At 38.2% G+C, this 17199-nt stretch overlaps 1 protein-coding gene across 4 annotated transcripts in view; it reads left to right on the forward strand.

Moving 5' to 3' along the window:
* LOC150080768 (plexin-A2-like) overlaps positions 1-17199 on the forward strand; it is a 1384718-nt gene that overhangs the window by 1341412 nt on the left and 26107 nt on the right. For all 4 annotated transcript variants that reach the window (XM_090381170.1, XM_090381171.1, XM_090381172.1 and 1 more), the window contains one exon: positions 16634-16708. In XM_090381170.1, coding sequence (XP_090237296.1) covers positions 16634-16708 — 75 coding nt within the window. The remainder of the gene's footprint in view (positions 1-16633; positions 16709-17199) is intronic.

Here is a 17199-nt window from a genome sequence, read left to right on the forward strand (position 1 = left end):
GCTAAGTGCAGAGACTGTGAAGAAATTGGGTTCCAACTCAGCATTCTGATTGGCGTTATGAGAGTTTGAGGTGTAGGGTAAATACCCTCGAAGAAATTAATAGGGGGGCCCATCAAGCTCTCAGCTGCCCAACTCAGTGCCAGAGCTCACTCCTGTGCATCAGGCAACACAGCAGCAATTTCCAAGGCAGAATGTGCTGGTCCTACAGAAACTAGTTATTGTTGGTGACTCTATTGTCAGGGAGATGGGGAATATATTATGCAAAAAGGATAGGTTGTTGTTGTTGTTTTTTAGGAGCATTAGCAACTAAGGCCATATTGCTCCGGTGCGGTGGTCATTCCCTGACCTTTCCGCATACTCTGTATTTGGTGGTGACGGGCTCGAACCCCGGTCTAATCAAGAAGCGTGTGCTACGCACTGCTGCTCCTTCCCACCGGCTACGGAGGCGCCGGATAGGTGAAACAGGACCAGGGTATGTCTGCCAGGGGCAAAAGTTGGTGACGTTGTTGGGCAGACATCATCTTTTAAGGGCACAATAGGAGATATTGTTATACATGTTGGCATTAATGACCTTAAGAGTAAGAGATCTGTATATTTACTTAACAAGTACTGGTCAGTGCTGGAAAAAAGTCACAAGTTAGGGTTAAATTTGAAATTGTCTGCAATTCTGCCCAGAACAATAGGAGAAAGTATATCATGAGAACCTTGTCAATCAATTTGGCCCTGGTAGATTGTGCAAGGCTCACGGGATAGAATTTTTTTCAGCGTGGTCTGTTCTTGCTAACAGGAGAGACTGCTTCTACAGGAATGGGATATACTTAAATAGAAAGGGTTCAAGAATATTTGCTGATGCTATCGAGGCAGTGTTAAGTGGGTCGGAAAGCTGCTATATTGGGGGATTCACAGACTAAAAGATTAATGGGAGCTGCAGGCAGAGGCAAAAATTATTCTTGCACTGCTTCTGTTGTAATAAGCGGCAGCCTAGAGAGCAAGTTGATGAGGACTTAAAGTCATCATGGAACAAGTAAATACATGGGCTGTGTTAGAGTAACTAAGAGTAAGAACAAGTGCTTGTATACTTGCATGTACACTAATGCTAGAAGTATAGTAAATAAAATTGATGAATTTGAAGTGCTGATCAAGACATCAAAGGCAGATATTGTTGGAATATCAGACATGTGGTGTCACACAGATATAAGCAGTGCAGAATTGGAATTTGGAGAGTACAATGTGTACGGAAAGGACAGACAGGATAGGAAGGGAGGAGGGGCTATGCTGTTAGTTAACAAACACATAAAATCTAAGGGAGTGCATCCAATTGATGTTGGTGGACAATGCAATGTTGAGTCTATTTGGTGTGACATAAGCACTGGGGAAGAAAAAATTAGAGTAGGTGTGTGTTATAGGCCTAATGACTCTGATGAGTACAATGAACAATTGTGCAGAGAAATAGAATGAATCACTTGTAATGGAGATTTTACCTTTCCAGATATTGACTGGAACTTGTGGGTTGGTCACTCACACGTTAGCAAAACTTTTATGGATTTATTGGAGGATTGTTTTCTATAGCAACATGTTCAAGGGGCAACAAGAGGGAGTAATACCCTTGACCTGATTATCAGCAGTGAGTATTCATGCATTAAGAATTTGCAGATAAAGGAACCACTAAGTGACAGTGATCACAGTATACTGATTTGGATTTACTTAAAGATGTAACTACCATCAAGGGTAAAGGGAAGGGTTTGCACACCCCCCATGCACTGGAGGTGTGCAAATGTATCCCCAATTCACAAAGGGGGGGGAATCGAAGGGTGACAGACCAGTTAGTTTAACTTCTGTTCCAGGTAAAATAATGGAGTCACTGGTTTGCAAGATCATCTAGACAAGACTGCAGCAATAATTCAGACACAGCATGGGTTTGTTGAGGGAAAGTCTTGTCTGACGAATTTGATTGGATATTATGATGTGGTTACAAAGGAACTGGATGCAAAAAATAATTTTGACATCATATACTTAGATTTCAGGAAAGCTTTTGACACTGTTGCGCATGAAAGACTACTTTACAGATTGGAGCAGAATAGTATTATGGGTAAGTTGCTACAATGGATAAAAGGATGGTTGAGTGGGAGAAGACAGGGGGTGGTAATCAATGGGTGCTACTCTTTGTGGACTAATGTTATTAGTGGAGTCCACAGGGTTCATAGGCGCCTCCGTAGCCAGGTGGGAAGGAGCAGCAGTACGTAGCACACGCTTCTTGATTAGACCAGGGTTCGAGCCCGTCACCACCAAATACGGAGGATGCGGAAAGGTCAGGGAATGACCACCGCATATCCCGGAGCAATATGGCCTTAGTTGCTAATGCTCCTAAAATCCAAATAACAAACAAACAACACAGGGTTCGGTGTTGGGTCCACTTTTGTTTTGTATATTTATCAATGATATTGATGAATGTATATCAGGCTTAGTGTCGAAGTTTGCAGATGATACAATGGTTGGCAGGGTTGTTTATGACAGTAATGGCAGTGTGCTACTGCAAAAGGATCTAGAAAATTTGGGCAGATGGGCTGAGAAGTGGCAACTGCAATTTAACCTTGACAAATGCCAAGTACTGCATATGGGTAGAAGTAACCCCAGCGAAACATACCAACTGTGTGGTACTACACTTAAGGTTGTAGAAAATGAAAAAGACCTGGGAGTAATTGTGCAGTCAGATATGAAGTTTTTTGAGCAACGTAGACAGGCTGCCAGGCCAGGTCATGGGGTTTTGTCAATGATATATAGGAATTTTGCTAGCAGGAAAAAGGAGGTGATTGTCTCTCTGTATAAGGCAATGGTCAGGCCACGCCTTGAGTACTGCATACAGGTCTGAAGGCCTCATTTTAGGAAGGATGTAGATTTACTTGAGCATGTACAGAGAATGGCAACAAGATTGGTGAGGGGAATGAAGGGATCCTCTTACCAAGAGAAGCTTAAGTTCTGCAAATTGCAATGGCTGGAGACTAGGCACCTGCGTGGTGATATAGTGGGTGGTTAATTGCTGGAACAAACTTCCATCTCTCGTTGTGGAAGTTGATAGGTTAAATAAATTTAAGGCAGAACTGAACAAACATTTAGAGGGAATGGTTGTGTGAATTTTTTTTTTTTTTTTTTTTTTGGCTGATGCTGCATAAGCTCGTACACTTGCTTTCTTGCATCGCATGCCACTACTACTACTTAAAAAATGGACTTGTAACCCATTGTCCTAAGAAGAAGCCCCTCCTCACACAAAAAATGGAAAACGCCTCATTCATTTGATCTAAGGAGCATGTGAAATGGACCCACCCCCGAGCAGTGGAAGTCAGTTATTTTCTCAGATGAGAAGAAATTCAACCTGCATGGCTCTGGGAGAAGAAAGTTACTTTCCCGGGGCTAAAAAGAGCAAAGATGGACTTAAATAATTTCCCTCCTTTAGAGCTATCAAGCTCCAGGTCAGAAATGTCCAATGATAGTGACTCAAACCAACAAAGACTTAGAAGAGAAGTAGAGTATCAAAACCTCCCTAACTTTATGGTGATACACTCTCTGTCTACTCAGCATGTGGGCAAGCTATCACCATTTATGATCCAAAAATATTCGGAATCGATTTCAGGATCACCAAAAATGGTGAAGAGACTACAATCAGAAGACCTCCTGGTTGAAACAGCCACCACAAACATTCTGAGTGGCTATTAAATTCAAAAACATTTGGTGGATTGCCAGTATCTGTTACTCTTCACAATACTTTAAATTCATCGAAAGGCATCATCACAGAGTGGGACCTGCTTTCAGTGTCTGAGAAGGAATTAATACATGAACTTAGTAATCAGAAGGTAATCAGTGTGAAGCGCATTATGATTAAAAAAGATGGAAATCTCGTGCCAACTCGATCCATCATTTTAACCTTCAGCACTTCTGATTTGCCATCCACTGTTAAACTGCCGGATTCAGCCGTACATCCCGAATCCTCTTAGCTCTTTTAAATGCCAGAAATATGGCCATTCTCAGCAGGGATGCAGAGGTGATGCCATCTGTCCTATATGTGGCTCTAAGGACCATACACAAGCAGATTGCTCAACCTCAACCCCCATGTGTCCCAACTGCAAAGGAAGTCATCCTTTGTTTTCTAAATCATGCGATATGTGGAAAACTGGAAAAAAAAAATTCAGAGATACAAAATAGAACATAAAGTAACATATCTTGAAGCATGCAGACAAATTATGTCCACCATGCTGAGTCGGTCTTTTGCATCTTGCACTCGAAGTTATCTTTCAACTGCAACTCAAACAGACATGTCAATACCACCGAACACCTCTTTGGCAAATTGGGTTAAAGAAACCTTATCAGCTTCCAGAAAAGATACTCCTAAACCTAAAAGCAGTGAAGCCACAAACACCCTAATTTGTATCCCAGTTGATACTCCAAAAGTTTCACAGGTCGCTGAAAGAATGAAAACCACTAAAGATTGTAAGAAAGCCGAACCTCAAACAAACAGCATGGAAGTGGATGTACACCCGGATTATGAGGAACCCATCCTAGAATTGCATGCCAGTGACACTATGGATACTGGTCGCCCCACATTCCCAAAAAAAAGACCGGAAAAAATTCCCCACATCCAAAAAACAGCCAGATGAATCATCCTCAAATAAACTTAAACAATGCATAACATAATACAGTGGAATTGCAGAGGACTAAGCAGCCATTCTGATGACCTAAAAGATTTAATAGCTCAATTCAACCCCTTAGCTGTATGCCTACAGGAAACATTCCTGTCACCCCAAATTTCGCCAAATTATATGATGTATAGACGAGATAGAAACTCAGTCTCCTGCACTTGGAGGAGTAGCCATTCTGGTTAATTCTAACGTGCCATCCAAGCTGATCCCTTTAATAACAAATCTAGAAGTTGTGGCTACTCGTATTGCAGTTGGTACATCAGTTACTCTTGTTACTGTTTATATTCCACCATTTCCTCCTCTTCCCCATTCAGAACTTGACAGTCTCATTACACAACTCCCAACTCCAATTTGTCTTTTCAGTGACTTTAATGGACACCATCCATTGTGGGGGGGGGTCTGCTACAATGGACAGAAGAGGCAAATTAATTGAAAAATTTATGAATAATAGTGATCTTAATTTACTAAACAGTGGATATCCTACTTACATCCATCTGCCTACCGGATCTACTTCTGCAGTTGACTTGTCAATTTGCTCTCCATCCATCTTTCCAATCCTGACATGGTCGGTATTATCCGATCCCTTTAACAGTGACCACTTTCCAATTATTTGCTTAATAGAAACAGCGGTAACTCAAAATCCTAACCAACGATCCAATTGAAAGTTTAGAAAGGCGAACTGGGATGGTTATTCTGCCCAAACCCTCTTAGACAGAATTTATGTCCAACAGAAACATATTGATGGTGTAATACTTATATCAACAATCAGATTCTGACTGCGGCAAATGCTTTCGTTCCAAAATCCAAGACATTTCATGCTCACCGAAATCACTGGTGGATTGCAGAGTGTTCTATTGCCAAACAAGATAAAAACCGTGCATGGAATGATTTTCGGAAGTGTCCTACTACTACTAACTTAATTTCTTATAAAAGGCTTAAAGCAAAAGCAAGACAAATTAGAAGGAAAGCAAAACGCGATTCGTGGATTGCTTTTGCATCAACCATCACAAAAGACACTGACACACAAATCATCTGGAGAAGGATAAAGGCGCTAAATGGCAAATTTGTTCGGCTGCCCTCTCCTATAATTCACTGGAAAGGAAAAGACATTTCTACGCCCGAAGAAGTTGCCAATGCGTTAGCAGAATCTTTTGCCACCATCTCTGCTTCTGCTTCCTATGCATCCTCCTTCCAGAATATTAAATATTGTGCAGAACGATATAAAATTAACTTCTCAACGTGCCACTCTTTTCCGTACAACCAACCCTTTACATTAAATAGATCTCATAACAGTGCTTCGGGGCCAGATGGTGTTCATTACATTATGCTAAAGCATTTACATGAAGAGGACTTGTGTACCCTGTTGATTTTCTACAATTGAATCTTCTCTGAAAATGTCTATCCTTCTTCCTGGCGCCATTCGTTCATTATCGCCATACCAAAACCAGGCAAAGATCCTACCCTGGTTCAAAATTATAGGCCAATATCTCTTACGAGCTGCGTAGGGAAAATTTTTGAAAGGATGATTCATACAAGACTCACTTACATCCTGGAGTCAGAGAATCTCCTTCCAGTCCATCAGTATGGATTTCGGAAGAACAGATCAACACTAGATGTGCTTATCAAAGCTGAATCTCACATTCGCAATGCCTTTGTAATGAGACATCTAGTCATGGTCAACATAGATCTTGAAAAGGCATTCGACACTACTTGGCATCATGGTATTATAATGGATCTTTACCATCTAGATCTAAGGGGACAGTTGCCTGAGATAATTCAGAATTTCTTGCAACTTCGGTATTTTCAGGTCCGATATAAAAACACACTCTCTGCATCTCACATTCAAGAGGAAGGCGTACCACAGGGTTTGATACTTAGTCCAACACTATTCGCAATTCGAGTTAGCAATATGACACAGAACATCCCAAAAACCGTTGAAACTTACATGTATGCAAATGATCTTACCATTTCCTGTCAGTCCAAAAGTATGAATACCACTGATCGGCAGCTCCAACTAGCCATAACCAAAATAGAATCCTGGACTTCACGGAATGGTTATCGACTGTCAGAAAATAAATGCACTGCCACTCACTTCTGCAAGTTACGTGCTCTCCATCCTGACCCTGAACTACAAATAAACAAAACTCCACTCCCACTTGTTAATACCGTTAGATTTCTTGGACTGATATTGGACAGCAAGCTAAACTTAAAAGCTCACGTCACTCATTTAAGAACTACTTGTCTAAAGCATATGAATATACTTCGATCAGCCTCGTCCATGTCATGGGGAGCTGATCAGTATACCTTACTACACCTATATAAGTCCCTAATCCGTTCACACTTAGATTACACTTCTTCAGTATGACTCCGCTAGGGTAAGCACATTAGAACGGCTGAATGTCATATAGCATGGTGCTTTGAGGACAGCCCTAGGAGCTTTCAGGACTTCTCTGATCCAAAGTCTTTATATTGAAGCGCATGATCCCCCATTATGCACAGAAAAATGTCACTTCTCCACTACACTGCTAAGATCCAGAGTCTACCTTCGCACCCCAGTTGGGAGTATCTCTATAATACTCGGTGGGAATCGTTCTATGAGAGCAAGCCAAATGAAAATAGACCTGCTTCACTAAGGATTAAAGAGCTTGTTCAGAGTTGGAATGTCAATTTAAATGAAATTTTTCTGGACACAACTGCACCTGTTCCACCCTGGTCCTATGTGTCTGTCTGTCTCTTACAATGTGCACTTTCTCCAGTGGGGGAAAAATATTATACCACCCTTCAATATCAGACAGTTACACTCAGTTCATGTTACTATGAACAACCATGCCTATAAAATTTATACAGATGGTTCCAAAACTGACAAAATGGTAGGTGCTGCTGCAGTTTTTCCTTCATGTACGATTTCAAACACACTAGCTTGCAGTGTCTTCACAGCTGAATTATATGCCATTAAGTTAGCGCTTAGTAAGATTATTGAGCTTTCCATCTCGCCTGCCATAATTTACACAGACTCCCTTAGTGCTGTCTCTGCCATAAAGAAGAAGTTTTCATATTCTCATCCTATCTTGAAACAGATTCATTCCTGGCTATTCTGCTGCAGTATGTCCAATCAGTCGATCAGGTTCTGCTGGATCCCTGGCCATTCTGGCATTCCTGGAAATGAAAGTGCTGACTTTGCCACTAAACATCCTCAAAGCGCTCTCTCACAATATCCTCAAGTTCCTTACACTGACTATAAGTCTGTCATTCATAAAGCATGCTACGATAAATGGTCACAGATCTGGAAAGGTAACATCAACAATAAACTTTACCATATAAAAGAAGATACAAAGCTGTGGCTCTCTAGCTTTCGACGAAACAGACGAGAAGTGGTGTATTGGCAAGGCTAAGAATTGGAAACACTCACCATATCCATCTCTTCCTGCTATTGGGAGAAAACCCACCTCAGTGCTCATCCTGTCAGACGCAACTTACGGTTCGTCATTTTCTGGTGGAGTGTCCCTTATATTCAACCATTCAATCAAACACTTTCCGGTCACTCTTAACGTTGAACATCTCATCTAATTTATCTCATATCTTAGGAAATTAAACCAATATACAAGAAATTTTCATGTTAAAACATATTGGCTTGTACAGGAGCATATAATTTAACATCTCTAACGATATGTTGCCTGTAAATAAACTGAACAGACACAATTTGGCCTCAGTAGCCCTTGTGTTATTAATCCCAATAACAACAACAACAACAACAGCTTCCTCTCTAACATTCTGCTCTTGATAGCATTCATCCAATAAATCCACAAAATTCTTGCTAGTGTGTGAGGGATCAACCCATAAGTTCCAGTCAATATCTATAAAGTTAAAATCCTCCATTATAAGACATCCTGATTTACTGGTCCACTCTATTTCTCTGTATAGCTGTTTGTTATACTCATCATAGTCATTAGGCCTATAACACATTCTTACCCTCGTATTTGTTTTCCCGGTGCTTATGTCTCACCAAACTGACTCAATATTGCACTGGCCACGCATGTCGACTGGATGAAGCAGTTCCTTAGATTTAATATGCTTCTTAACTAAGTGCATAACCCCTTACCCCTTCATGTCCTCTCTGTACACACTGTACTCTGTGTCAGTTATGTTTGAGTGATATAGTGACATGTCTCCGATATCCTTACAAGATCTGCATTTGATGACTTAATCAGTACTTCAAATTCATTACACATTTATTTACAATGCTCCTAGCATTAGTGTACATGCAAGTATACATGCACCTGTTCTTACTCTTAGTTATCCTAACAAAGCCCATGCATTTACTTGTTCCGTGGTGACCCACAGCAGTGCTTGAAATCCCTGACACCTTTCTTTTCAGGCTCATGCACATTCCAATCGAAGCAATTAAAATATCAATTTCACCTCTACCTGTAGTTCTAGTAAATCTGTTAGTCTGTGTTTTCCCCCAAAGCTAGCAGTTTTTCAACCCACTTAATATGTCCCGATAGCATCAGCAAATATCCTTGCACCTCTTCTGTTATCTTCTATATCCCATCCCTGTAAAAATACTCTCCATGCAAAGCTCTCAACATGTACTCCCTCTTATCGTGTGTTGGGGCAGAATTGCAGACACTTTCAAAATTTAATCCTAACTCAGTGCTTTTTCCCAGAATTTCTCTGTATTTGTTTAGAAGTCCTCAGTTCTCCTACTCTTAATATCATTAGTGCCCGTGTGTACAACAGTATCACCTTTTGTGCCCTAGTTCCTTGGTATAAGATAAATACCATTGCTTTCCTGGGTTTCTTAGTCAATCCAATCACTGAGAAGACAGGTGATTTTTCCAACTTTCAAAAAAAGTATTATTGTTGAAGGAAGTTTAATTTAACAGGAGCCACAATTGATAAACAAAGGAAATCACTGGTGTATTCAAAGCGATCATCTCAAAAGTATATAATGAGTGAAAGACGAAAATAGAATGCATCTCTAAAAGGAAGAAATGCAGCAGAAAGTTGCTTCTCCAAGAATGAGACACCACAGGAATTTAAAGAAGTGTGCTTCATGTAGGAAATGACTGAAAAAGTCAATTTAGGCAAAAAAAAAAAATGAATCACTTACCAAACTATGTGGAAAAGTTGAAGAATCTGGAATGTAATACAGTAAACCCCCGCTATTCACGGTATCTGTATTCGCGGTTTCGCGTATTCGCGATCGCCGATTTAATATAAAATGAAACCTAAAAAATGTGGATTTTAAAGCGCCGTGAATATTTTCCGCAATAAAAAAAAAACATGGGCGTGGCTAAAATTATCTTTCCCGGTCAAAACAGCGCTCAGTGGGTGGGGGGAGAGGGGTGACAAAATCGCGAGCGTGAATGTTTCTCGCTAATCCTTGTTCAATATGTGTTATGCGCTTGTTATGGAAGGTTTCGTCGTTTGCTTTTAATTTATATGCTTATAGATTGAATAAATTTATAAATTGATATGCTTACAAAAGTAATAAATCTACCGTTTTGCAGTGTAAAACAGACTTTTTCGAGTGTGTTAACGGAAGAATGTGACATGTTATTGTGGACAAGTTCTTTCTAACCCCTACAAAAATATGACTACGAATAGCAAGAGAAATGTGAAAATATCAAAGAAGGTGATGACATTAGCGAATAAAATTGAGTTATTAGATAAAATTTCTAATGGTGAAAGTGTCTCCTCAGTGGCAAAACATTATAAAAATCAATGAGTCAACGGTACGATCAATCAAGAAATCGGAAGAAAAAATCCGCCGTAGTGTCCGTGAAAACGAGCTAATTGCTTCAAAAATTTGCTCTGTAACTCGTGATGTTAAATTAGAAAAAATGGAAAAGGCTTTAAATTTGTGGGTAGAAGACCGAACTCAAAATAAAATTCCGTTAACTTCACTCATCATTCGTGAAAACTCAAAACGCAAAACTCCTTATCAACGCTTTAGCGAAACTGGTGATAGCACTGGCGGGATAGGTTTTTTAGCTAGCAAAGACGCTGGTTTGAAAGATTTGTTTGAAATTTCTAATAAATATTACATTTAATATTAAATTGTTTCTTATTTTCATTTCGATGCCATATGCTTGCATTTCACTACGTACTGTCTATGTACATAGTCATATTATGAAGGTACATATAATACATACATAGACAAAATTTTAGACTAGTTTTTCTTATATATTTCATACTTTGGAACGGAACCCCTTTATTACTATGGGAGCCATAACTCAGTATTCGCGTTTTCGGTATTCGCGGCATTTTTCAGGAACGTAACCCCCGCTATTCGCGGGGGTTTACTGTAGTCATGTGCCTATACAAAAGCCTCTCTTTCTGAAAAAAAAATCGAAAGATTCAACTGGAGAGGCACCACCACTGCCAGACTGGGCTGTAGAACAGTGAAAAAAAATCATGTAGATGAGTCCCAATTTACACTTTGTTGCTGCATGTTGCAGCAATGGTAGAGTGCACGTGTGACGTGAACCTAATAACACAATGCATCCAGATTGTCTCATGCCCACCACTCCAGTGGCTGGAGGTGATTTCATGTTATGGAGTATATTCTGTCATTACAGACTGGGTCTGCTCATTCCAGTAGAAGATCATGTTACCTCTTACGAATATCTTTGTGTCGTATCAAACCAGCTTCATCCTGCAATTCTTCATTTTTTTCCCAGATTGTGATGGATTCTTTCAAGATGACAGTGCAAATGGCAACCATCCAAAAATTGTATCTGAATGGTTTGAGGAACATTCCAAGATTTCCAGCATCTACCCTGGCCACAATTCTCCAGATCTGAAAGCAATTAAGAATATCTGGGGTGTGTTGGAAGGGTTGTTTGGCTTCATAGTTCTCTACTGATCACAATACAGAAGCTGACAAATATCCTGATAGAAGAATGTTGAAATCTGAAGGTAGACTCTGTCACACACCTAGTACAACCCATGCCACAATGTGTATGGGCTATAATTCAGGAAAAAGGTGATCATACTAGATAGTAAATAAAAGTTTCTAATTTTATGGCCAATGACTTTATGTATATACACATTTGTTCTGGTGGTTCTCCTAAATTAGGGAATACATAGCAGTGCTCTACGCTATACTAATGGTTGAGAAACACTGCTGTCTCCTATATAGTTTGCAACCCTGACATACCCCTAGTTATTTAAGTTCATCTCCATAGTGGCATCTCTCATCCATCTTTGAAACATCACTACCCTCAGCACACCTTGCCAATATTGACTGTTGCAGCAAAAAGAACTCTTGAAATGTGTGCAGGTGTTACTTTGACCCTTATCATCAGATAAATGCATTATTTTGGGGCATTATATCCAACTCTAACTAAAAAAAATAAAAAAGTAGTTGCACCAAAAATTCCAGATTTTCAAATGAATACTTTTAACAGAAGATTGCAAGCTGCTAGTTCAAAAATGATTATATAAAGTTATTCTGTACTTTCTAATAAAATATAAATGTATTAATCTGTTTAATAGTTTTAATATTTACTTCGATATGTTGTATAAGTTTATTACAAGAGGGAAATTGTAACTCAGTTGGTAGCTTGCTTTTCTTGATGTTAGTTATTACATATGCTTGTAACCTGCTGAGGTATAACAGAATATGGCTTGTATGTATATATATAGAAGAGAGAATGAAAGCAATTAAATTTTTTTTTTTTTTTTTTTTTTTTACTGCCCAAGCAACTGAAACTCTAAGGTATCTGTAAACTGCTTGTATTCTCTTGTTGGTTTGCCTCTTACTGGATGAAAACATTTCCATATGGTAAAAGTCATGCACCAATTGCCCAACACTGTTTAATTCAAATGTGGTGTGAAAAAAATTCCTATCTTGAATGGATTCGAACCTTGGCCTTTTCCACACAGTGTGGAAGTACAGCAACAGCAATCACTTTGCTATCCTTAGGACATCAATTTATATATATGGGAAATTGTGACCAGCTGAATTTCTGGTAAAACAGGACAAAAGCCAAGTATTATGTGTAATTTTGTATGATAAAAAATGTAAAAATGTTTTCCATTATTATGCTCTAAAAATAAGTAATGTATTTCATAGCAATCTGCTTAGATATTATTAACATAAGGAACTGTCTAATACTGCTGGTGAAAATTGAAAACATTGATAATTGCATATAACTGTCCAAAGAATTTCAAGCACAAACAACAGGTCTGTGCCTGAAATTCTTTGGATGGTTTCCAGATACTACACAACAATCCTTCTGTTTATTATAGTAATTAGTTCACTATTATAGTACATAGAGTATAGTGTGGGCTTATGTTAATTTACTGAAACAGTATGTACTTAATCTTTATGCTCTCTTTTGCTATTCTTCCATCTGCTAGTGATTTCAACTGGTAGTGACAGTTAATTTATTTTTTGTTAGAACTTTGCTTTTGAACAGTATTTAAATCAGGTAGAGGTCAACCTAATGATTTAATTTCAGGGTTTTCATTATATGATAGTGACAAAGGATTATTATTATTTTTTTTTTTTTTTAAATAAAGTACTTATGTGGATCATCATCAGCCATTTTCAATCCACTGCAGGATGAAGGCCTCTCCAGCAACTTTCCAGTTCCTTCTGTTTTGAGCACTGGCCATCCATTTACTACCCACAAACTCATGAATTTCATCTATCCATCTCCGCCTTTGTCTTCCAGGTTTTCTTCTAGCTCCTCTTGGATACCATTCTGTTATTTTCTTAGTCCATCTGTCATCATGTCTTCGAGCTATGTCCTGCCCAAGACCATTTTAGTTCTTTAGTTTTGATAAGAATGTCCTTTACTTGAGTTTGTTGCCTAATCCGTGTGTTTCTCTTCTTATCTAACAGTCTGATTCCCAATATGATTCGTTCCATTCTTCGCTGTGCAGTTCTCAGCTTCTCTTCCATTCTTTTGGTGAGTGCCCAAGTTTCACTTCCATAAGTCATGGTGGGGAGTTTACATTGGTTCATTATTTTACGTTTCAGACAAACTGGGATATTGCTCTTCAGTATGTGACTATTATATTTCCTGAATGCTATCCATCCAAAATTTATTCTTCTCTTGACTTCCAGCCATTTATCATTATTACAGCTAATAACTTGTCCCAGATAAGTATATGACTCCACCTTTTCAATTACTGCTCCTTCAATCATTATTTCCCTTTCCGTAGCATACTTGTTCATCATTACTTTTGTTTTAGCCATATTCATCTTTAGTCCAAAATCCTTACTAACTGTGCATAACTGATTAAGATTTTCCTCTAATTCTTTGGGATCGTGGCTTATGACCACAATGTCATTTGCAAATCGTAAATGGTTTAGGTACTCTCCGTCCACATTGACTCCTTTCTGCGACCAGTCTAATCTTCTGAAAGCTTCCTCAAGGGCAGCAGTAAACAGCTTCGGAGATATTGTGTCTCCTTGTCGAACTCCTTTCTCAATTTTAAATTTCCTACTGTCTTTGTCTAGTCTAATAAAGGAGGTAGCACTCTCATATATTTTCTTAAAAATCATAATATATGGGGTATCAATGCCTTGTCTTTCCAGTGCCCGAAACATTGCCTTATGCTGTATGGAGTCAAATGCCTTTTCATAATCCACAAATGCCAGGCCTAATGGTGTTTTATATTCATTTGCTTTCTCCATTAGCTGTGATATTACGTGAAGGTGATCCATAGTTGAGAATCCTGTCCTAAAGCCAGCTTGCTCTTTCGGTTGATTCTCATCAAGTATTCTTTCTAATCTGTTAGTAATGACCCTTGTGAACAACTTGTAGATGTGGGATAACAAGCTAATTGGTCTATAATTTCCAATTTCTGATTTATCTCCTTTCTTATGCAGCAAAACTATGATTGCATTATTCCACTGCTTAGGCGTCACACCTTTTCTAATGCACTTTGTGAAGAGCCTTGCCAGTTTTTGTGTTGTCTCTTCCTCCCAATTTTAACAACTCTACAGTAACTTCATCTTCCCCCGGGGCTTTCCGATTCTTCATTTTCTTCAATGCATGTTCTACCTCATCAGGAAGAATATTGGGTATGTCGTATGTGTTGCTACTTTGCAAACCATCTTCCCCGCTGCTGGCATCATTCCCCTGCTCCTTGTATAATTCTCTATAGTAGTCTTCTGCTATTTGAATTATGCCTTCTCTGCTGTTTATAAGTACACTATCGCTATTCTTCAGTTTCAGTATCATTTGTCTTTCTGTATTACTGCTCATGGCTGCTGATTTAAATCCTTTGTTTTCCCTTAATGCTTGTTCTACTTTTCTTGTGTTAAATCTTCTTATGTCCTCTCTGAGTCTCTTTCTAATGGCTTTGCATAACTCAGTTATACTCAATTTTCTCCCTGTCAGTGTTTTTCTTGCTTTTCATTTGTCGTCTTCGGTTCATCATGACAAGTGTTTCTTGACTAATTTTTTCTTCTTTGGATTTCTTTTTCCCTATAGGTTTCTTGGGCTTTATCACTTTCAAAAAGTTGTAATATTCCTCATCGATATCTTGGTCCTCAGCAGTCTGCAGAAGCTCAAACTTGTTCTTAAGTTCCAGTACATACTGCTTTTTCTCCTCATCTGTTATCTCAAAGACCTTTGTATTATTTACTCGAGTCAGTTTTTTCCTTTCCTACATCTATATCAAGTGTACATCTTACCATTCTGTGATCACTTCCAACATTTACCTTATTCAGGACGGTAACATCATTCACAATATATCTTCTGTTAGTGAGGATGAAGTCGATTTCATTAATAGTTAATCCATTTGGACTCTTCCATGTCCACTTTCTGTTCACCCTTTTCTTGAAAAAAGTGTTCATTACTGACAGTCCTTGAGATTCTGCAAATTCCGCAAGTCTTTTGCTTCTTTCATTTCTTTCACCAATTCCAAAATTTCCTATAGTTCCCCTTTCTGCGCTGTTTTGTGTTTTTTTGAAGTCTCCCATAATAATAGTGTAGTGGGTTTTCTGCTCATCTAGAAGACTCTCAATTTCGGTGTACATTTCTTCAACCTCTTCATCATCATGGCTTGATGTTGGTGCATAAATCATTATAATCTTTAGCTTGTACCTCTTAGAAATCTTGAGTATTAGTCTTGACACTCTTGGTGATGTACTTTTGAATTCCAAAATGTTGTTTTTAAAATCTTTATGGACCAGAAACCCAACTCCACCTTCACTCCTTTCACTGTTTCCATTGGTGTACAGCAGATTTCCACTTGATAAACTTATAAGTGATTCATTTCTTCTTCTTGTTTCAGCCAAACCGATGATATTCCAATTCACATTTTCTAATTCCTTTTCCAGCTCTAATATCCTGTCTATGTACAACTAGAAATCAGAGCCAATTTTGCTCTGGCACAACTTAAATAGCCTACGACTTGTAGTAAAATAACTCAAACTATGCATGTGTGGCACATTGCTTTGTTCTACTGAATTTTGTATAGAACTACATTATATAACATTTAATCATTTAAAATACCAAATAAATGTAAATCAATAAATAGAAAAGGCATTTACTTTTTTTTCTTTATTTATTTTTTTTTTTTGTTACTATTGTAATGCCATGAATGAAAAATTGATAGATAAAGTGCTAGCAATTGCATCAACTACCTTTTAAGTAGTGCAGTATTGCAAGTTTTGCAGCATTTTTAAAGTTAATACAACCTTTCAGTGAAAATATAAGGGAAATTATTCGTGAATCATGCAAAGGGAAGTGTTATATGTTAATCACCCTGGCTCAGATGGTCATCATACCTTCCTTTCTGTTTAACTCCATATGTGAATTTGTTTTGTTGCTGCCACATTGAAAATAGAGGTGAAACTCATTTTGGTGAGAGTCTGTATGTAGACATATATAATATCTAAAACTGCATAAATTGTGTAACATGATAATGATGTATCCTTAAATATTACTTTTAATTTTTTTTGTTTCCTTTAGCTTCATGCCCATGAATTCAACACTAACGTAGCCCTGTATGATTTGTATAGTTATACTGTCAAGTATAATGATCAGGTATGCATTTCTTATTGAACTCTCATTTTCTTATTTTTTATTCCATGAATATTAAAAATGTTATATATTTTTATATTTGTAAAATACAGAAACAACCCCAGGGGCTCACATCTGGTGAGCCCCTGGGCTTGGCACACCAAGGGTCCTGAGCTGTATATCATAATTTTTCTATTGGTGATTCCCTTCTCTCTCTCTCTCTCTCTCTCTCTCTCTCTCTCTCTGGGTAACTCAGATTTTTTTTTTTTTTTTTTTTTTTGCTGGTGCAGCAAAAGCCTCAGGTTTTTTTGCACCATATAGCTAATGATAATAATAATAATAAAATAGTTTAGCTCCCTTCTCTCTACATATTTATCAGAAGTTTTATGTTATTGCATAAACCAAAAAATAATACTTATTAGGCATGTTAACATATTTGTTTATAGTGCTTATTGTTTTTATTATGTCTGCCCATCCATCTGTACATAATAATTCAATTTCCAGTGAGCAGATTT

This window comes from Mastigoproctus giganteus, chromosome 9, assembly GCF_048544385.1.
Source record: "Mastigoproctus giganteus isolate SK-2022 chromosome 9, ASM4854438v1, whole genome shotgun sequence".
In the NCBI taxonomy this organism is placed as follows: Eukaryota; Metazoa; Arthropoda; class Arachnida; order Uropygi; family Thelyphonidae; genus Mastigoproctus; species Mastigoproctus giganteus.